The following is a 21946-nucleotide window of genomic DNA, read 5'->3' on the forward strand; positions in this document are numbered from 1 at the left end:
GTATGAGCAGTTCTGTGTAATGTGACAGAGAAAGGAGAAACAAATGTGAATGAAAGGAGGTATGTGCAGAGAGGATGTAAGATATGAAGCAATAAGATTGGAAGAGCCAGGGTAGTCATGAAATGAACAGCTTCATTCTGATAAGTTTCCAAGGCTGAAACTTTGCTGTCCTTAATTTTGTCATTTTTCACAAACACAAGTATCATATAAAAAGAGATGAGGCAATAGAAAGGAAGAATTTTATGAATGTTTTCAGGAGGAAGAAACTAGATCTAGTCATATCCTCTATTGACCCCAGAGTGTCTGATCCCTAAACAATGAAACAGAGGAAAGAATAACTGTGCTTTACTTTGGTTTAGGTCATAGGCATCCAGTTGAAAAGCAGCACTCTCGTAGCACTGATTTCAAAATTTCTTTCTACCTTCTCTGTCAAGTGTGAATGGAATTCACTTTTCTGTACAATATAACAACTGCTTCTATAATAAAAGAACCATGTTCTTAAAAAAAATTTAAAAGGACAAAGTTTATATCTTTGGATAGTAAACTTCAACAATACCTCTGGAAAAGTTGAGTCTGGTGTCCAAACTAATATGAAAATAAATGCAACTTCAGTGTCTAATTTTGACAAATGATAACTGTATTAAAGCATAATGTAAGCAAATGAATTTATTTTCTTTATCCATTGGGACCGTGATTGTGTTACACCCAAATTCAGATTGATTTGCTAATGTATATTTAGCTGTTAAAGCCTGAGCCCAAATGCAATTAGCACTGCCTTATTCCAGCGTGGCACGTGGACAATTATGAGGAATAACAAATAATGGAATGTGCGAAATAAATTCTGTTAGCAGTAACTGGGTTAGGGGGTTTCCAACAGACATCAGTCTTATAGATTCAAGACAGAGGAATACTAACTCATAGGCGATTAAATTCTAACTGAGTTAAAGCTGGAGGAAATGTGTTTACTGTTGACCTACTCTGGAATGTGTTAAAGCCATCCTGATAACTTCAACTCTAAGTTATTAAATTTACTCCCTGTTCAGAAGTCTCTGCCTGGTTTGATATATTATCATACAAAATTGAATGACAGTAATAGAGTGCCCCCTCCCCCTTCAGTTCTGGCAACCCTTTCTCACAGTCCTAGATCCTGTTACAGGCAGATATATTTCTGTTAAAAACTGTTCCTCCTCAGGAGGTTGTGAAGTAAAGCTCTTTCACTGGATATCTCTTGGGAAGTTCTATATGTAAAATTGACCCTTTCCAATGTGCAAAGGTTACAGCATCAAATTTGAAAAGTCCCTGTACAAAATGAATTGTGCAGCATCCCAAAAACTTGGGATCAATTATATTCAAATGCAGTAGACTGTTTCCTTGCATGCTTCTTTTTCTCACCACTTTTACTTCCACAGCTCTTAAGAACTTTTCCAGATTTGTTTTAAAATGCCAAGAACATGGCGTTCAAAATTGTCAAATAGTTTAAGTTGTTTTTTATGTATGTATAATATTGTCAAGTGGCATTCACTTATAACCTGCTTTAAGCCTCTTGAAGTTAGGTAAAATCTAATGACTTCATTGTCTTGAGATCTTACTTTTTATAGCTTTTTTTTTCTCTGAAGTGTTATGCAAACTTTAAAAATATCTCAGCTGGAAAAAAGGTATTCTTGTCTTTCTTAATGAGGAGAGCCTACTGGTTGCAATATTCTTTGTCCCACCCCATGTCACTGGATTTTTTTGGGAAGAGCCTTTTCAGTCATATGAGCAAAATCTAGTGTGGGTTCTCATGTGTATTCAGGGCTGCAGGAAGACCTGTCTGTAGGGAGCTGTGCCTTCCTACCAGTTTCCATATGAGGGTATTTACAATTGGATCTTTACTTCCATTTATTTAGGGCAAAGGCAGGTTTATTGAGAGAGTCTAAGAGGACTGATGAAAGAAGAGACAAAGATATGAAACTACCTCTGGCCAAACTGGCTAGGATATGTAAAGCAGGAAATTTGATTTCTTTCCTTCCTCCTGTTCTGACCCTGTTAGGCTGCTTTAGCAGCTCCTAACTGTGCATTCAAGTATTGATTGTAGGCTTCATTGGGTATATGGGGAGGGGAGGAGAACTTGTGCAGTGATGACCTTAATTTTGACCACCTTCCCCTCCCCCCTCAAGGAGTGAAATTTCAGTGAAGAATTTTTGTGCAAACTTGAAATTTTAAAGTATTCTAAAGTATTCTTTTTCCCTTGCTTTAAGTGCTTCTTTTGTTTCTTTTCTTGCCAACATTTGCAGTCACTCTTGAGGGTACTGGAGAGTCCCAAGAGCCATTCAGCTTTCAGAACCTGCAGTGGATTCAATGGGCTCCTGTCCCTCCTCTCAGACATGGAAGGTGCATTGCAGGACCCTCCATCTGGGCAGTGGGCAGCAGTTGGACAGAACTGTATATTGGAGCTGGTTTTCTACACTCTTCAGGGGATAACTGCAGCTCTGCACCTAGACCCTGTCAACAGCAACTTCTTCCAGAGGAATGGTCTCTATGAAAAGATGGCAGAGGATCTTGGATCACTTGGATGCTTCTGGACAGAAGGGAACAGGCAAATTCCTGTGAGCCTTGAGAAGAAGAGGACATTTGCAGAATTCTTGGATGCAGCATTCTGTACTTCAGAACCTTTCCCAGCGTGGCTGAAAAATTGCATTTGGATTCTGAATTTTCTTGATCGTATGGTCAAAGGAACCCTCCATCAGGAAAGCTTCTTTAAGGAGAGGAAGCCAGAGATCAGAGAAGAATCAAGAGATGATCAGGAGGCACCCCAAGCTCAAGAAGAGCATCCTGTTGCTTTCAACAGACCAGGAAACAAATTATCTGCCTCTGCCTATATGCTATGGGAAAACCCTGAAGAGAAGTAAGCTTTTATTTACTACAGGAAATAGAGTACTAAGGCTGGTATGTGCATTTCGTATGATAGTAAACTGAGGTAGGGTGTGATGTAACCTGCCAAGGGTAAACAAATCAGTTCAATCCCAACTCCCAGGCCTCCAGGCAGCAGGAATGAATGCTTTTGGAAAGGTAAATGATGAAAAAATTGGGTTATAAGAATTTAGTCAAGCAGTGGGACACACAGCCCCAAGAGGTGCAGTTTATGTTGAAGATTCTGACACCTGCAAAGTGGGAGCAGGAATGGGGTCTTAGAAGAAGGCTGCTGGGACTTAAAGTTTATGCTTAGATAGTGCTTGAACCTGCCCTGATCAATTTCGACTATTTCAATTATGTGGAAAGCTGCTTCCAGTCACTCGATACAATAAAAATGAAAGTTATGCTAAGATATTTTAAATGTTCCCTCATGCGTGTGTGTCCAAGCACATGTGCAGACACACTGTCATTCATTCATGCTGATACAGAGATGCTGCCTACCTCATTGAATGAAAGTTTATGTCAAAATATGTTTGCTTGGTAATAAGGGGACGCTATACCAGAAATCAGCATAGCTGTCAGCTGTGAATCAGTTCTGAATCACATGCATTTTGTAACTCATGAGACTTTTCTGTCCGTTCATTTTTCTCTAGCTTTATCTCGAATCTCAGCCCTTTTATCAAATTTATGTTTCTGGTCAGACTTATGCTTAAAAAGGCTAAGTTGATGAGTGTGAGATTTCTTCAGCCCTTACTGTAGATTATTGCAAAGTCATCTTTCAAGTTCAAGACATGATGTCTGCCACTCGTAGCAGCAGTCACTGAAGTCAGCAGAACTCTTTTCCCTGAGTACTGAGGCAGGCTGAATAAGCATTTCTGTTTATATTCATACTTGTTTGAAGCAAGTAAAAAATTTGTGGTGGATTTCTTTGTTCCCTATGCAGCAGATTTTAAAGTAGTTATGGACATGTTTGCTCTGTGTCACCACTCTTTAAATTACACTGGAAGTTTCTGGTTAGATACTCAGTGCTGGGGAGAGGACTTGGTAGCTCAGGAGGAATAAATGCTCTTTCCCAAACAGATCTTCCTAGCCTGATTTGGGAGAACATGAGTCCATGTACAAACAGTATATAGATGGTGGTTGTGAGAAGTAAACTGTCTGTTGTTTACGTGTGTGTAAAAGGGAGGCCCAGGGATGTTAAGAGATAAAGAGTAGGTTGGGGCAATGCTGGGAGGGATGTGGCTCTGTCTTTTGATTGTCTTTCTGAAGCCACCAGGTCTGAAATGAGCCAGGCTTCCTATGCCCTTGTGTTGTTTTGCCTGCTGAGATGTGATGCTCTACAGTAACTGAATACCACTTGTAGAGACATTAGTCCTGTAAACTGGGACCCTTTCTGTTCACAGTATCTGATTTGGGATTGTTTGTCTTGGTTGTGGGACATGAAGGCACAAAATGAAGCCAGATTAGCTAGGGGTAGCCGGAGGCTGTCCATGACAAGTGTATGCAAACACAAAAGAGGAACACATACTGGAAAACTGACAATCTTCAAGCCATACAGTCTTTTCCAACAGTAAATTTTATGAAAATAAAAATAAGAATTCTTATAGTTTCTGCAAGCCTGTTGTTCCCCTAGTGCAGCTTCCTCTTAGCTGAACTCCACACTCACACTTCCCCCTGAAAAAGTTTCAGGCAGCAGCTCTGCAGCTTGAAAGGAGGAACTTGAATGTAGTCTGTGTAGGTGGCCTGTGATGCCCCTTCTTGCAACATATATTTCATATTTCCAAGGAGGCAGGGAAAGGGGGTGATCCTGGAAGTAGCCTGTGACTAATACATAGGAAAGTTAGCATTTTAATGCTGGATAATATTCTAGTCCCTTCCACTGTCCTGTGGCCAGTGATGCTGCAAGCTTCTGGGGCACAGGGGAATTGACCCTGCCATTCCCATCTCAAAACCAGCCCTCTGTGTTCCTGCTCCTGCAGTAATGTTTGAAACACCTTTTGTGACAGATGGGGTCTCTGGTTTGCCTTTTGTTCCCAGTGATTAGACATAGCTTGCTGCAAGCTGTGTTAACTGAGGCTGATCTCTTTGGGAGGGAAGCCTTTCTTTGTGCCCACCCAAGCAGCATGGCTGCTGCAGCTGCTGTTACCACAGACAGCTCACTGTGCTAATGGCTCTTCAGGTTCTTTGTGACATCTCATTTTGCCCCCAAAACCCCTTATTTGTCTTATTTTTAAGTAGCACCAGTGCAGAGCAGATTTGCAATTCACACCATGGTAGTGGTGAGATAGATGGAGTGGAATCACAGGGCTGACAGGATAGCTCTGGGACAGGAGTCTGAGAGATGGGGTATTTGCAGAGGTAGGATTTGGATCAGGAATACAGCTTTTGTACTAAGACAGGCTATGAAATGAGGATCTCAGAGAAAACCACTGAGAAGGTTGGAGAAAAGGCTTATAAAATATTCTTAAAAACCCTTCATGAGCCTTGTTGCCTTCTCTGCACACACTCCAGCACCCAATGTGGTGAGAGGCTCAGAACTGAACACAGCACTCGAGATGTAGCTTCACCAGTGCCAGGTACAGGGGAAGAATCACTCCTCTGCTCCTGCAGGCCACATTATTGTTGATTCAGGCCAGAATACCATTGACGTTGACCTTTTTGTCCACCTGGGCACACTCTGCTCATGTTCACCTGGGCTAGCACTCCAAGTTTGTTTCCAGCCAGACAGCTTTCCAACCATTATTTCTTCCCTATTGATTTTAGTGAGCCTGGATTTTTCTCTTTTAAAATGGTGTGGGTTTTCTCTGGGAGATGGGAGGAGATGATATTTTCAGTGTATTTTTTCTTTGACATTTAAAAAGTTTCCCACATTCATGTCAAGTACAGGTATATGTATCCACACTGAAACCACTGCTGCAACAACTCTTTATACCAGACCTGATTTTGATTTGTTGCACAGAAAATATTGCAAACGAACAATTCATTTGAAATTATCTTCCTTGAGGGTGCAGTAAAAATTATTTGTCACTGTGTGGCAGTGTGCTACACATTACTCCCTGTACTGCTGTATCAGATGAGCCTTTTTGGGAGTGGCTAACAAACATGTTCAATTACTGCCTTTTTACCCTCCTTTACTTCCCTTGTAAAACGTCTAAAACGTCTGTGTTGTTTTTTTGTTGTTGTTGTTGTTGTTGTTGTTTTTTGTTTGTTTGTTGTTTTGTTTTGTTTTGTTTTGTTTTTGTTTTTTGTTTTTGTTTTGTTCAATGCTTACTCTTATGCCTGTACCTTGTGTTTCATACAGTCCATAAAGGATATTGTGCTTTATTTTGTCAGTCTAATTACAGCCATTAGATGTTGCCTTTGCTTTTCTTGTGAGATCTGCTTGGGACAAATATTTCTGACCGTGCACATCACAGCTCCAGTTCAGAGGTGCACCCAGTGCTGATGATACTCTGAACAGGAAAAGCCTGTAGTGCCTAAACTAGAGGTTTTGCTATGCTGTGGATTCATCTTTGAGATGTATCTGAACTCTAGCCTGCATAATGAATGACATTAGCTGATCTTCTCTGTGATGTCTCTGATTCCTCAGTTCCTTCCTGTGCCTGAACATAGAAAGGTCATAAATGGCACAAACGAAAACTGGTGGGAAAGCAGATATTCAACTTTAGTTTACTACTTTAGGCAGATTCTGGTGATGGGAGGGGAGGGTGGCATACTGATTTCATCAAGACTGTCTCACCTTTGCTTATTTCCATTACATTTTAAAGTACTAAATTTACTGTATAACCCAAGTTATAAACTCCTAGAGAATAAAAGGATAATACTGGTTGTGGACTGATGCAGCAGCAATTCCTCTTATTGTCTGTTTTCTGTTCTGCAAGTATCTTCAAAGACAAATTTGTTTAAAGAGGCTGCTGCACATCTTTGTATGTTCAGGTCCTTGAAATATCGGCTCATGAGCAGGTGATGTCCTGTCTTTGTTACTCTAGGGAGGCATCCAGCTGTTCTGGATCATTTGTATTGTTTGCTTAGTTTCCAATGCTGAGCCTGGTTTCTACTAGGAGGATTTAATGCTGTGCTCTGCTGGAACATTGTTAGAAGGTCTTTGCTGTTGTTAATGATAATTATGATGTGTCTTTTTACTGCAGGTTGGAAATGAGAGACTGCACCATTGTACATGCAGGTGCTGTCTGTGTCATGGTGAGGTTGCTGCCAAAGCTGTACAAAGAAGGACATGCTCAGGTGAGCCTGAACATATCAAAATGTCATCTTAACAGTGTCTTATACTTCTGTGTAGCTTCATTTCCAGCAATTGCTCAGTCTTTGCAAATGTGGCAGTACTACATTTACCTAAAACACTGTCAGGAGGAACAGAACAAATTTCACTGAGTCAAGAGATGTCAGAACAAAGACTTTTGGCTGTCAGTTTGCCAAAGCATTTCTGTACCTGCCTGATGCAGTACATGGATTTTGGTCCCAGAATACTTATTGCAAAGGCATAATGTAGAAGTGCCTTGAAAACTGTTTAAAGTATTGCTAACAGCCCAGCAACCATAACAGTCTGACTCTTCAGACCTAATGGTCCATAAACGTTTCATGCAGCTAAGAATGTCTTTTTTTTTGTCAAAACTTCCATATATATACACACCCACTCTGAATAAAGATACTGCCTATATTGTATTGGCTGTTTGGTCTAAAAATACTTGAATGCAGCCAAAGTACATATGGAGGGACTGAAATAAAACCAGGTTGTTCATACAGAGCTCTGAAAGGGACAAATAACTACTGGCACATTCCAACTCTCTTTATTGGAATCAAGCCATCGGCTAGTGAAATTTTGTTAATTACAGTAATTAATTTCTGAAAAACAAGTGGAATGGTTAATTGAATGAGACTGTCAACAAGAAATTGGAATTGTCTCTAGGACTTGAGCTCTGTAAGAGGGAGAGCCTCTCAGGTCCTCAGTAGATGGCAGTGTTCTTAAAAATATGAAGGATTAGAGCACAAATTGCAGCAATTTCAGTTATGTATTTAAGTATACTCATATTTTCCTTTTTTCTCTCATTCCTTTATTCTTAGTCAATAAGAAATTATTACTGATAGTGTTTTAGTACTGCTGTTGTAAATATGATTGCCTCAGGTAAAATTGGACCACTATTATGTAAGGTCCTGGGTCAAACTCTAACTAGGAGTTAACGAATGTGTTGAAGAGTTCTCATAAAATAATCCACAAAAAAGAATAAAGGAAAAATAGAATTTTCCTGGATATTTCTATTCAAAAATCATTGAATGAGAGAGAGAATTAATAGAGTATTTCAGAGCTTGGGAAGCTCACTGATGTTGCCAGGTAGACACATAAAAGGCTGGACTTTAATACCTTTAATCATAACATATGAATCCTTGTGCCAGGAGATTCCACTTGGAACACAGGAGTCAGGTAAGATCTGTTTCAAAAGGTTTAACCTCAGTGGCTAGTGAAGGGGAGCTACTTGGTAGAAGGAAAATAACTAAAGGAATTATTCTTTGGGTAGATATATTCTGTCTCAAACATGGTACTATTTTATTTTTTTTTCTAGTGTCACGGTATTTAACAGCTAGATAAGATAAAATAATGGCTTTGTGGATGCACTGCAGAATTTCATTAAAAAGTCTCAAGGGGCTTTTTGTGCTGAATTTAAGACAATCAAAAAGTACAGGTTTTAGGAGCAAATGTGGAGAAGAAGATACAATAACTCATATCTTTCTGCTTGTTTTAGTGCCATAATAGATATTTTAGGTCCGAGAGTCCAGGAGTAATCTGGAAAAATCTTAGAATTGGTTCAGGTCATGTGCGATCCCTTTGCTTTCACAAAACTGGCAATGAGAAAGCACTGCTTTTACAGAAACATTAATGGAACTCAATAAAATTAATGTACTTTTGATTCTGACCCTCAGAAAAGAATATCAATATCCTGCCAATTTTGCAACTTCTCAGTGACCTGTGTCAGACCCAAGAAATGATGGGCTGAAGCAATGTTGAGCCTCTCAGTGTAGAAAACCCAGTAGCAGACAGTAAAACAGGTGATGTTGCACTTCAGCCATTTCTGATACTTTCTGAAATCACAGCTGATTCCAGAGGAGAGGAGGAGAATAGATTTGTGGATGTATACTCCTGCCATTTATAGGAATGATTCAAAAATCATTTGAGTGTCATGGGTACAGAAATTTGTTTAAAACTCTAAAACTGACCAAGAATTTTGAGTCAGTAAATTATATTTAGAGCACATTGCTCATGTCCATGCCTATGACTGGAACTAAGCCACTTCAGACTGGATGTTGTTTGACCACATACAAGATAGATTTTTCTTTTATTAATATGTTGTCTGTTTGGTGATGAAAGATAGCATTGCACATGTTCCAAACACTTAGCAAATTGAGACAGGTTTGCATCCACTTTAGATGTGTGGCCCAAGATATTCACAGCGTGTTTTCTACCTTAAAAAGAAAGAAGTTTTCTCTCAGACACATCTCATCCTTGACTGAAATTTTAAGATTCCAGAGTGTCATGATAAATCTTTCCCATTTGTAATGTCAGAAACAAAGATTGTCTAGATCTCATAAGGGTGAGTAAGGGAAAGAACTTTTGAGAAGAGAATAAAAGCATGATTCAGCTCTGTTTCATCCTCGTGGCAGGTTTCTTCTGAATACAAACAAAAACTATTCCTCACGCAATTCACCATGTAAATTATTTATACATTTACTAAATAATACCGTTGCTTCCACAGCTGGATTTTTCCTTTCTGTTTTCATCCATGTCTCTTGTATGAGCTGCTATCATAGTCACTGTTGTGAGAGTAAAACATTGTCCATCAATAAGGATTTTGCACCTTTTAAAAAGACCCTTATCCCTGTTTTAAATTTATGCTAAATTATTTGTTCTCCCTGTAGGTGTTAAAAAAGTAAATTTTTTCAAGTATTTCTGCACACATCATTATTGCTGTATTGTTCTTCAGTCTAAGGAAATTGCGTCCTTTTGAAGTGAATGCACAGTGACAAAAGTTCATCATTTTTGCTTATCTTGAATATAGCCTAATAATCTTGATGATGAATAACAGTGAATTAAATTCAGCTACCAAGTTTTGAAATTATGGGCTCTTAGGAGAAAGAATCTGGGAACTACTTAAGCAGATTGGGCAAATTGCTAGGTGACATTTGCCCTTTAAAACTCTAATCTGAGGCAGAGCTCAGCTACATTCTAACTGCACCTTCAATATCCTGATTCACAGTGCATAAGTGTTAAGAAAATCAATCCATGCATTCAGAAATACACAGCATGGTTTCCTGGCCACCTTTAATATCTCCACTAAAATCTCATTTTACTGGAACAAAGATCCATGAAAACAGCTCATTTTATTCAAAACAAGGCAATATTGGTATTGACAGAGCTGCTAGGCTAATGAAAACAATCAATCTTTTTGTACACCATTTTGCTTTTATTGGATTTATTTTGGAATAAACCAGTTGCTTCACTTAGTCATGACCTCTGTCATTCTCTGTTTAGTGGTGTTTACACATACTTTCCTGCACATAGTCAGAAATGAAGCGAAATGTTAATTAAAAGATTAAAAAAGTGAGACTTTGAAACACTGTAATAGTGTAGTTTAGTCTGGTGGACTCTTTCTATGTGTGATGTGATGCACAGTGAAACACATACCCCTGGCAATGAATAGTCCTTCAGAGAGAAGAAAATGTTACCCAAAGATCTCACCCTTCAGATATAACAAATGGTAGCTGAGTTTGCAAAACAGTATGTATATTGCAATGGATGTATTGTTTTCTAAGTGTTGCAGCTGGAGACACATTGAAAACAAATTGCTTGTTGGCTTTGAAATTGTCCTGTATAGGCTTTGTCTGGTTGAATGCAAAGGAGCTCATTTCCTCTTTACACTTAATAATCTTATTCTGAATCCAGTTGTTTCTCATTCATGTTATAAAATCAAATTCCATTACTTTTATTTGTGTGTCTGTCACCATTGTTGTCCTTTCCTTTAAAAGTTTGCATATTGATTTCCTAGAAGAGCATATGAGAAAGCTCAAAAGCTCTTGGAAATAGGGAATAATTCATCTTTGTAGGATTTGTGCTTGAATATATGATCCAGTTCCTTTAACATGAAATCTAGTTAAGTCAATAGGGTACAATGCATTCCAAACTGGGAACAAATTGGCCTAAGATAATTTATGAGAATTGAGAGACTTTAAGATCACTAACAATAACGAAGCAAAGCTTCAACTCAGCAAAACATATAGAGAAGTGTTTAAAATTGTTTAATGATATCACTTGATACAGTTTTGTTTGAGAACAGTGCTGTTAGAATGAAGAGTAGATCATCAGTTTGGCTCTCCACAGGCTTAATGTTAAATATGTTCTGAGTTCCTCTGTTGGTCTTGGAGCTTATGCCTAATAACCTACCCTTGGTGGTGGTCCCTTGTTTTTTAATATCAGCTGATTGTTTTCTTCCTTCACTGCCATAGATGTGAGGCAGTAAAGCTGAGCTATGGATGGCCAGGCAGCTGCTCAGATGAATATGTGCACATTGTTTTAGTGCAGAGCTTGATAGAACAGCCAGGCAGTTCTGCTTGAGCCTCTTGCCTTAGGGGCTTCTTTTCTGGACCAGATGTTTACACTCAGGGATTTGACAATTGAAAAACAAATTAAAATAGAATAAATCAGTTGCCCTATACAGTTTAGTTCCAGCCCCCTGACTTTACTTCTGTGTCCATTTCAGCTTTCCCAGGAAATCCAATGTGCTCTGGTTGATCATATCCAGTCCTTGGTGAAGTCAGAGAAGAGTCGTCAGGTGATGTGTGAATCTGGCCTGCTGAGCACAATCATAACCTCCTGTCAAGATGCTTTCTGCAGTGACAGTCATCCCCTGCATCTGCCCCTCACTAGGGTGTTCGAGAAGCTCTCATCGCAGGCTGTTGAGCCACATGTGTTAAGGTACAAGATTATATCTAATGGAAGCAATTTGCTTTAGTGGTACCATTTTTTTGCAAAGGTTATTAAATAATTAGATGCTTCACATAGTGTTCTAATTCAGCAACACTCAGCCTTTTCTTTCAAATCCCAGTTAATCCTCCTTTCTCAATGACTGCAGGATATAAGCTTAAATGACTCCTGAAGATGCTATGAGTCTGTAGTGTTCTGCTGCATCATCTCTGCAGGGGTTGTAAAGCCATTTATGAATTAACTGATTAAGTCATTGCAAAACAACCAGGGTTATTCTCTCCTGATATTTATATGGAGAAGCTATTTTCTGCAGAGTAAAAATTACTTTCTTGTGTCTCAGATCCATGTCAATAAAAAAATGCAAAAATAAAAACTGGAGTCTTCTTCCTCAGTTGCTTTTTCCAGTTGGAGATTGCACTGTCTTCATTATTGCTATCAAGTGCTAGATATTGCAGTACCTAACAGTTACCAGAGTGCAGATAAATTTAAATATTCAATGGAAGACTGTATTTCTTTCACTTAAATATGGAATAGGACTTCTGAAAAAAGAACTCAATGAAAACCCCCTACCCACAGATTTTTTTTTCTGAAAATTTAGGATTATTCAAAAATATTGATGAAGAAAAGGAATATTTGATTTTTTTTCAACAGGAAAACCTTGAAAGGAAATGTAAAGCAAGCAAAATATTTGTGCTATTACAATGGAAACCATTTCTTCTGTTCTACTTGGGATGTCTTTAAAGTTTGGTGTTCAATAAAAAAAATTGTTCTCCAGAAGTCTAAGCTCTATTTGCATGGTTGCTGTGACTCCAAATGTGTCTGACTTGTTTTCCTTTTTTTAAAGGACCTTTTTTTTTCCTTTCATGTTAGGCAATTTCTGTGGTTGGGAGGTTCTCCATTACTGCCTTCTAGACCCAGTACAAACAAGACCAAGGTCCTTTCATGTCAGGGGAGTGATTCAGCTAGTGCAGGTAAGCACACAGTGAACAGCCTGTTGCTGATACAACAGTGGCTGAGTTAGAGATGTCACTGAAATGACAGGAAACTGAAGTTGAGTTGGTTGCTCCAAGACAGTCACTGTGACAGTGAAGTATGCCTAGAAGATTTTTACTGGATATTCCCCAGATTGGATGGTACTTGGCCAACACTGAGAGCTGATCTAATGGCCAGCAGAGTTCAATTTATAATATCTTTGCTCAGGTTAGATGCTGAGTATAGAGTCAGATTTTGCTGGATCAGATATGGACATGGTTTATAAAAATATGAATATTCTACAAACTAAGGGGAGTGTCTTTGTTTGCAGCATGTTTTTTCCTGTGATTTATAGATAGAAATAGGACAAGGATGGGAATAAAGAGCACTGCTTTTTGTAGTACCTGGGATTTCCTAGTAATCTACCTTGCTTATGGAGGCTGTTTTCCATTTGAGTTGTTTCTCTCCTCTAATGCGATTTATAGATGAGAGGCTACAGTATTTGGTGCTTAAACTAGTCTCATGCCTGAGACACCTGATACAGTGTGGTCTGTATTTGGGTCTTATGTTCTTTGAAGTCATTCTTCAAATCCTCTCCCACATATTGCTCGTGACTATTCTGTTTCAGCAGAGTTGAATGAATGGTCTTTGTGTAAGAAAATTGAACCAATGGGTTGGGGATATTATTTAGTAGGGTGAGTTCTGGAGCTGCCTGAAGATGCATGGGAAGAAAATATGGCTGAAATATGGCTATGGCTCTCCTGACAGCCTCCTATCTTGAAATGCCTTCAGTGCAATATTATTTTGTATTGCTGTAGGATTTCTGTAGGCTGCTGAGGATGTGTTATCTCAAGAGCATGAAGTGCTGTTCTGAGAAGGGATACCCAGAATATGGGCAATACTTGGGACTGGAAAAAGACTTGCAGACGTTGATCTGGTTAGGCACTGTTCATCTTTCAGGTTCAGAAGAGAGTGTGGTGGACAGTAAATCTGATCCTCAGACCGTTGTGCCTGTCAGGACCTCTCCTTGGCTGTCTAAGGGATCTGCACTGGCACTCCAGACTGCCATGAGCCTCATCTCCATGACATCACCTCGGAACTTCCAGATACACAGCACTGCATTAGCTCCATCCTTTGTGGAGTTTGACATGTCCATGGAAGGCTACGGGTATTGCTGCTCTTGCTTTTATTTTAGCTCCTCTGGGGTCTCCAAGCTCTTATGCTGAACACAGTAACTATTCACTTCTCTCTTCATCTTAACCTATGTACCCTATGGCTGCCTTCCATGCAGCAATGTTGCCAACATATTTTGTTACAGTCTTATTGCTAACAGCCTACTCTCTGCCTTGCCACCATGATGCTGCAATACCAGAAGTCACGGGTGATCCTCAGAGATTTTTTTGTTTCTGATGGTGGGTTCTTGCTTGCTTTTGTATAGGTGTTTATACCTCCCTACCTTGGCCACTGTCATGGGATCCAATGCAGACCAATCTGTCTCGGGAGGGACTGGCATGGGTAAGCACTTTGACTCACCTACAACTTGGTGGGAGCAGTGACTTCTCAGCCTCAAGGAAAGCATTCAACAGTTGTAAGAAAGGGCAGCACATAAGCTGTGCATTTCAAAACATTTCTGTCTCTGTCCCCCAGACCAGCTCTGAACTGTATAACTTGTACTGCTCAGCAAAATGGGGAATTCCATGCAGCTTTGTAGTGTGATGAATTCATATTAGCAATACAAATTTAAAGCAGGCTTCTAACAAAACAGTCTTAACAAGTAAGAGCCACCAGACCTTAGGGTAATCTTCTCTGGAAGGAATAGGAACTGTCACTTGGGTTTCTAATGGGATTCTAGTGGGATTCTCCTATACATCAAAATCCTCCATTAGGTGGACTGGGAAATGACTGTACCTTTTGCTTCCCGAATTTTTTGTGAAATTTGAGAACTTGTTTCTGGATTGGAGATTGCTAATTCATCGACACCCTAGCGTGGAGATCTAGCCATCTTTAGGTCATTTATATATGTACACAGACTCATATGTGCAATCCCTGTGATATTAAATACAGGCAATGAAGTCCAACAGAATAGAAATTAAACCAAATAATCTAATGTTGGTTCTTCCACGGTATAGAAGAATGAGACAGAAAGCAGTTTGCTAATGGCTTCACAATTCATGAATGCTTTTTTGTTCCTGTCTACAGGCAGCAGAACGTTCCCTCCCTCCAGTGGCCTGGCACTGTCCTGCTGGTTCCTGGTTAGCAAGTTTGGTTTGCTGCACAACAGTCACCCACTCCGCTTCCTTACGGTTGTGAGGCACATGTCAAGAACAGAGCAAGAATTTGTCTGCTTTTCTGTAAGCTTCCTCCCACAGGACCTTTCTTTGATCATTTCTACAGAAGAGGTGGAATTCCAGCCACTTGGTATGGCTCTTTTCAGTCAAGCTGTGTCCTCTTGTTATCCGGATTTTTTCATTAATAAATTTCATCTTCTTTGAAGTATCCAGGATATTAATGAGATTTCTGTTCAGTTTTCTGCTTGAATCCAGTTGTGATTGTAATTGTTGCCCATGTTTAATTTTTAAGTTTGCTGTAGGCATTGTGAATTACTGCAATATTCAATGGAAAATTTTTGAGTGTCACTAATATTGTGGAGTGCAGTTGTGGAGTCTGGGCTCAAACCTGTCTGTTCTGTGTGACACCAAGTAGGTTTGGAGAGTAGGACTGAGGATTTGGGGGGTGATCTAGCTTCCTAATGAAACAACTCATTTCCTCTCCTTGCTTTCAGAATGTTTTCTATTATGCCAGTCTTTTAATATTGTTCCCTGTTGATATTTATCCCCTTTTCCTTATCGAGTAGAGTCGGTACTTCAAATGTAAATGTGATTGAATATTCCAGAGGAGGTTGGAAATGGAGTGGGAATAGTAGCTGGGACTTTTTCTTGCACAGCTGACATTGTATGAGTTCTCTGATTGCCTTAGATAATGATAAAAATTCCAGCTTGCCTTTTTTTATAAAAGCTACAAATTAATATAGAGACTTTCATTATCTCATGGATTTGCTAGGAATTTTTTCTCTGTGTCAGCTAACTCTGTAAATACACTGAGGGGTTCTCCTCTTGGTGAATATATTGGGTTTGTCCTAGCTCATGGTAGTTTCACAGCATCAAGGCAGGTAGCAGGTGTTATTTGAGAGGGTGACAAGTTATATGCTGTAGGGATCTCAAGGGCTGTGCAGGTTGTAGGTCCTGATAACAGACCTTGGGGAGTGTTTTGAAGACATTAGACATAATAGTATCAAATCACACTCTACCCACAGAGTGTCATGTTCTTTCTGTCACATTTGAAAGTTGTGTTCCAGAGGCAGGTGAAGATGAGAAACTTTCTGTTGACTTATCCCTGTTTTTGCTGTTACAGATATTATGGAACCTGAGGGTGAGGTCCTAAACCCCTCCCCATTTCCAGGCCAAGTCCAGTTTGGCTGTGGCAAACTTCTGGTCACTGGCCAGTGGCATCATCTCACAGTGACAGTTGCTAAGGAATCAAAGAAGAGCTGTGTTGTGTCAGCTTATATAAATGGTCAGATGCTTGGCTCTGCAAAGGTAAAGGTTCTCTGCATAGATCTTGTGCCTGACTTTTGCCTTGCAATACTCTTCATTTTCATCTTCCCATGCACCAACCACAACTCTTCAGTATTATTCTGAGAAAGTCAAAGCATGATGATTTACGTATGTAACACATGTCACTGTGCTGAGTGTGAGTGGAGTCAGAAATCCAGACAAAACAGGGTGTACTTGTGCTGCTTTTTAGAAGTTTGTTCCCAGCTTATACTGATGCTTTGAACTAGTTCTCCCCTTCCCCTTCAGCATGTAGATAACCAGGGAAATTTATGTGGTGATGCTCCTGTAGAGTGGGGGATATCTAAGTTGCAGGTAGCTCAGCGTTATGTTGCTGAAATTCAGTTATACCCTTAGGTAAAAATTTCCTGTGTTTACTAGTCATTCAGAGGATCTATCAGTTTGAGCCCAAGAAGTTGTCAGCTATAAAAGTACTTCACATCAAAGTGTGACCAGAGAGCCCTAAATCAAGGAGGACTTGGATTTAGGCTAAAACCTGCAAAGATGATGAGTTATGCAGAGAGTCTCCACTCTTTCTTTTGAAGAAAGCTCTTGAAAAGTGGAAATGTCACAGAGAAACAAGTTGCTGTGACTGGCCAGCTCTTTGCAAGAATCCAAAACTAGGAGGAATTTCCCCAAGCATCTTACTTGGTTATGCTTCAAGCTGTCCTCTTTCTCTTAAAACCTTTGAATAATCCATCAGTGGTCTTTTTCCTCACCAGCACACTAAGCACTCAGGAACAGATACATGTTCCTCTGGGTTAGTTGTTCAGTGTGTGGGATGATATCAATTCATGAGTTCATTGCTAATATTGGTGTACTGGTATTTCCTCTAATATGCAATTTCTTGTAATTTTTGTCACACAGCAGTTAGTTCTCGGGTTGCATGAAATATCAGGCAAAAGTAATCCAAATGCACCTGAAGGGTTCATAATCTACAAGATAAATGAGAATAGCCCCTGGTTTCTATTATTAATATCATCATGCTCCTGGTTTTTCAGTTATTCTCATACTATTTCAGAGATCTGATTTTTGGATTTTGAATACAGTGTAGAAAATGCAGCCTGTTCTTTCTATTTTATCTCTGGTTGATGTGGTGGATTTTTGGGTTTTGAGCAGAATCCTTTTATGAATCGAAACTTGTAACCTTGGTCTCTTCCATTTTGTTCCCATCTTTCCATTCAATCTCAGCACATGAAAAGCTCACTTGTGTGTTTTATTCTTCCCCTGTAATGCAACCTGTTTAATTCGAAATATTCTCTTTCCCATACTTGAGAAAAATTATCTGTCTCCTGAATGCCTTTTGGGACCTATATTCATTTCAAGAATGAAAATTTAATTTAATTTGACTTCCTTCAAATGAGACTGAAAGTCATCAATAAAACTAGGCCTAAACATTGCAATTGATGAAAGAATTCACAGCTAGTGTGTTTAACATTCAGAGAAACAGCTCATATAAATAAAATAATCCCTTAGTAAACAAAAGACTGTCCCAGTGTTGGGTTCACTGACTTAATGCAGGCCTTCAACTTGATATGTACAGTGAAGGAAAGATTGTCTAAGAAATTAGAAATAGGCAAAGATTATTAATAATATCACAGGCTATTTTTAGTTGGTGGAGCTGGAGTGGGATGTGTTGCATCAAGTATAATATTTATTCACTCAGGTGTGTCAATTCCTGACCAGCCCTGTTTTCTAAATCGCAATAGTCAGAGACCAGTAAATACTTGGAGTCTCCAATCCTAACAGTAAATTGTTAAAGACAGGGCTAAGCCCCAAAGTACAATATAGTTTCTTGCTACCAAAAAATTCCAACTGCTTCCTGTTAGAGATCTTCTACAGTTAAATAAAATAATAAACTCAGTTTATGAGGCCAAATCATTATTTTGGTACCAAAAATAAATAGGCCTGTTTCCTAAACAATGTTAGTTCCACTGAAGCCTGTTGATGCAATAGGACAATCTGCACTCTTCAAAATCTGCCTAATCTCCATTTATGCCAGTACAAAATGTGATCTGTAACTTGTGTTTCTGTGTTGAATGTCACAGTCAACATTATGAAATTAGGGAAGGAAAAAAAGTCTGGAGTCAAGTGAGGGTTTTTCTTTGCCAATACTTGAAATTCTTTTGACTGTGTTTTTGGGAAAAAAAAATTAGGCTTAAGCATTCAGAATGCCTATGCTTACCTTACTTCTCATGGTCCAATTTCTGAACAGTAGTCAATAATTGTTGTGGTGAGTTGACCTTGGCTGGATGCCAGGTGCCCACCAAGCAGCTGTACCACTCCCCTTCCCAGTTGGACAGAGGAGAGAAAATAAGATGGAAAATGACTCGTAAGTTGAGATAAGGCAGTTTATTAAAGCAGAAGTGAGTTTTCATGTGCACAAGCAAAGAAATAAAAAATAGGTTTACTCTCTACTTCCCATCAGTGAGTGCTGTTGAGTCACTTCCTGGGAAGCAGGGCTTCAGCACATGGAGAAGCTGCTATAGGAGGCAAGCATTGTAAATAAGGAATTCCCTCCCTTCTTCCTCCTTTCCTTAGCTTTTATGTCTGAGCTGATATTACATGATATGGAATATCTCTGTTGTTAATTTGGGTCCACTGGCCTAGTTGTGTCCCCTCCTAGGATCTTGCCACTTCCAGCCCCTTGGTGAAGGGAATGTTGGAGATCCAGCACTGATGCTGCCAGCTCTACTCAGTAACAGCCACAACTCTGGTGTGTTATCAACCCCTTTGTAGCTCCCAGTGCAAAGCCCAGCACTGTGGGGGCTGCTGTGGGACAATGAACTCCAGCTCAGCCAGACCCAGTACAATTGTGCTGCACAGCTGAATGAGACTTCAATGAGCAAAGAGATGGCAGGCTGTGCCTTACAGGGACAAGACCCCACGGCACCTGAGTGTATTGGATGCCCTCAGTGAAATCCTCCTCTGTTGCAGATGCAGTATCTCCAGCCCTTACCAGGCAGCTGTATTTCCATGGATCCCTCTTCCTTTATTGATGTCTATGGGTACATTGCTACTCCTCGGATTTGGAGACAGAAGTCCTCCTTGACCTGGCGCCTTGGTCCTACATACTTGTTTGAAGAAGCCATTTCTGTGGAAACCATAGAAGTTATTATTAAGCTTGGCCCCCAGTATTGTAGCAATTTCCAAGCAGTACAACTTCAAGGTATGTGATAATTCTCGTATCTGCCGCTATTTGTTTGTCTGGGCAATATTCTTTTTATTTTTATAATCTTCTGTTAGTGTTCCAACTGTGTCTAGAAATCACTCTAAAAGTCTGGAAAACTGCATTACTGAATGTTGTACAAGATTGTAGCAAGATATGTGAGGATCTTGTAACATACTGTGAATTGGAAAGAAGGGTAGGAATCAAGCAGCAGAGAGAGATGAAGAGTAAAGTGGGGTAACATGTCCTGAGTTGCAAGATCAGGATTTCTGTTGGACAAACATTAAAGCAGAAGCTTTAACTGAGGCATTCTGCATTAACTGTGCTAAGAGGGGGAGAAAAAAGGCAGAAAGTATGGAGTTCAACTGCAAATGCCTGCAAAATAGGAGAGAGCACAGGGGAGAGAGGGATAGAGGAGTAAGTTACATTCCATTTAATGAGGAAGTTTTTTAACTAATGCGGTTATCTTCAATTATTAAACAGAAAAAACAGACAAAACATTTCATTTATCGACTGCTGTTTGTTCAACAAATAGTGCATTCACCTCTGTGCTAGAGCTTGGCATGAAATGGGATGGTCAGTTCTCATTTGAAAAGAGCAAAATAATCTTTCCTATGATGCTCCAGCCTCAAACAATGTAAAAAGAGAGAATGCTATCAATCTATACACAAAAAGCTGCAAGTCATGTGTGGGAAGGGGTTGTTGAGAGAGAAATGGTGTCAAAGTACAGCTCTGAAATTAAAATATTACCTGTAAAAGTCAGAAGGATTTGATTTTTTGAATCATTGAGTCTTTATGAAATCTAGGGGGCTTGTTTTCTGCACAGTTCTTCCCATATGGACTTTAGTACTAATCACAGATTGTGGCCATCTGACTAGTGATGCCCTGTTTTGGGAAATCAGAGTGACATACAAGATGTGATCTCCTAATTGTGAGATGATCTCTCTCTCACTCTCCTTATTCCATCAAAACACCCAAAGAAACTTAGGCAAATGGAAATTTTGACTTTAAAAAAGTTTTACCACAATCCCCCCAAATACCATATGTTTTGGTGGGGTTTTTTTTCCCTTAAAATGGATTTATGACCTTGTTGCAAACAGCAGTGGGAATTTTTGGCAGTGTTGTGTCCTGTCTCCCCAGTCTTTCATTGCTTCTTGCTAATCAGCTGCAGTTGTGGAGAGGCTTAGTCTGCAGACCAAGTCCTGCTGGAAGGGAAATGGTGACACAGACTTGGGGTATTTTATTTATAGTTAATCTTCATGTGGTGTGTGAACTAATTTTTTGCCTAAAAGGCCTGTGTCACCAGCACTAGTAAACAGTTTTCTAAGTCAGATGTTTTTCCAGTCTATAAAATTGTCAAAAATATAACTTGACTTTTTTTTTTTAAATAAAAGTAGATCTAGTTTTTCCAAGTGTGAGCAGGAATAATTTTTTTTAAAGAAATAAATATGAGAATTTCATATTAGACTGCTGAACCTGGTTCGTTTTAGAAGCCTCCCAAATGTTGTGAGTTGGCAGCTCTGAATTTTTGCCTCTGCTCTCCTTCCAATCAAATCTTTGCTTGGGTACCCTGATAAAGTTCCCAGAAACACAGAAGGCCTCTGAAATGTTTTCTATGTCCAGAAACTTTGTTTATATTGTGTGGACAGAGAGAGATGTTTATTCTGGAAATTTCTGAGCTTCATGAGATGTTATGAGAAGATATAGAATCAAGGCAAAGCAGTTAACAGAGAACACAACTGCTGGTGATGCAAGCTGCCACAGACTGTGTTGCGAAGAGTGAACGCTTTTTTCTGGTTATTGTTAAGACCAAGTAAAATTATTTCCTAAACATCAGTTTCCTCCAGTTATTTTTCACCTGCCTCTCTCCTGTCTTTTGTACTGAACAAGCAAAGTTCCTTCAGATATTCACAGTCTTTCTTGTTTTAGGTGAGGACCGGTGCAGTGGTCAAAATATGGCACCTCTGGTGGCAGAAGATAAGATTTCTTTTGGAATCAATGCCATGTGCTCATCTCTCACTACAGTCCAAGATATAAAGAGCTCTTACAATGAAGTGGATGGTCGGCTGATTGCCAAAGAGGTCACAAATTCCCCTTGTCTTAAACAAATTTTCTCTGGCTTCTAATCAGTTTTCTAGAGCCAAGTTTCTGACTTCATCTTGCCTGTGTACTTTCAGTGATTTTTTAAAAAACTTCTTTTTCCATTCCTTAACTTTGTTCTACTCATAGCTAAATTTTCACCTATGGAGCAGAATAGATTGGACAGTGTGAACACAATGTTAAAAGCATTTTTTGAAAGAGGAAAAAGAAACA

General features: G+C 39.4%; 1 protein-coding gene across 2 annotated transcripts in view; it reads left to right on the forward strand.

The window, feature by feature from the left end:
* Window positions 1-21946, forward strand: part of WDFY4 (WDFY family member 4) — a 117307-nt gene that overhangs the window by 18586 nt on the left and 76775 nt on the right. For both annotated transcript variants that reach the window (XM_083866338.1, XM_083866339.1), the window contains exons 12-21: window positions 2274-2884; window positions 7041-7134; window positions 11658-11872; window positions 12752-12852; window positions 13814-14021; window positions 14292-14368; window positions 15053-15271; window positions 16265-16449; window positions 19402-19633; window positions 21563-21714. In XM_083866338.1, the coding sequence (XP_083722464.1) occupies window positions 2274-2884; window positions 7041-7134; window positions 11658-11872; window positions 12752-12852; window positions 13814-14021; window positions 14292-14368; window positions 15053-15271; window positions 16265-16449; window positions 19402-19633; window positions 21563-21714 (2094 nt within the window). The remainder of the gene's footprint in view (window positions 1-2273; window positions 2885-7040; window positions 7135-11657; window positions 11873-12751; window positions 12853-13813; window positions 14022-14291; window positions 14369-15052; window positions 15272-16264; window positions 16450-19401; window positions 19634-21562; window positions 21715-21946) is intronic.

Source organism: Zosterops lateralis (assembly GCF_965231275.1).
Source record: "Zosterops lateralis genome assembly, chromosome: 8".
In the NCBI taxonomy this organism is placed as follows: Eukaryota; Metazoa; Chordata; class Aves; order Passeriformes; family Zosteropidae; genus Zosterops; species Zosterops lateralis.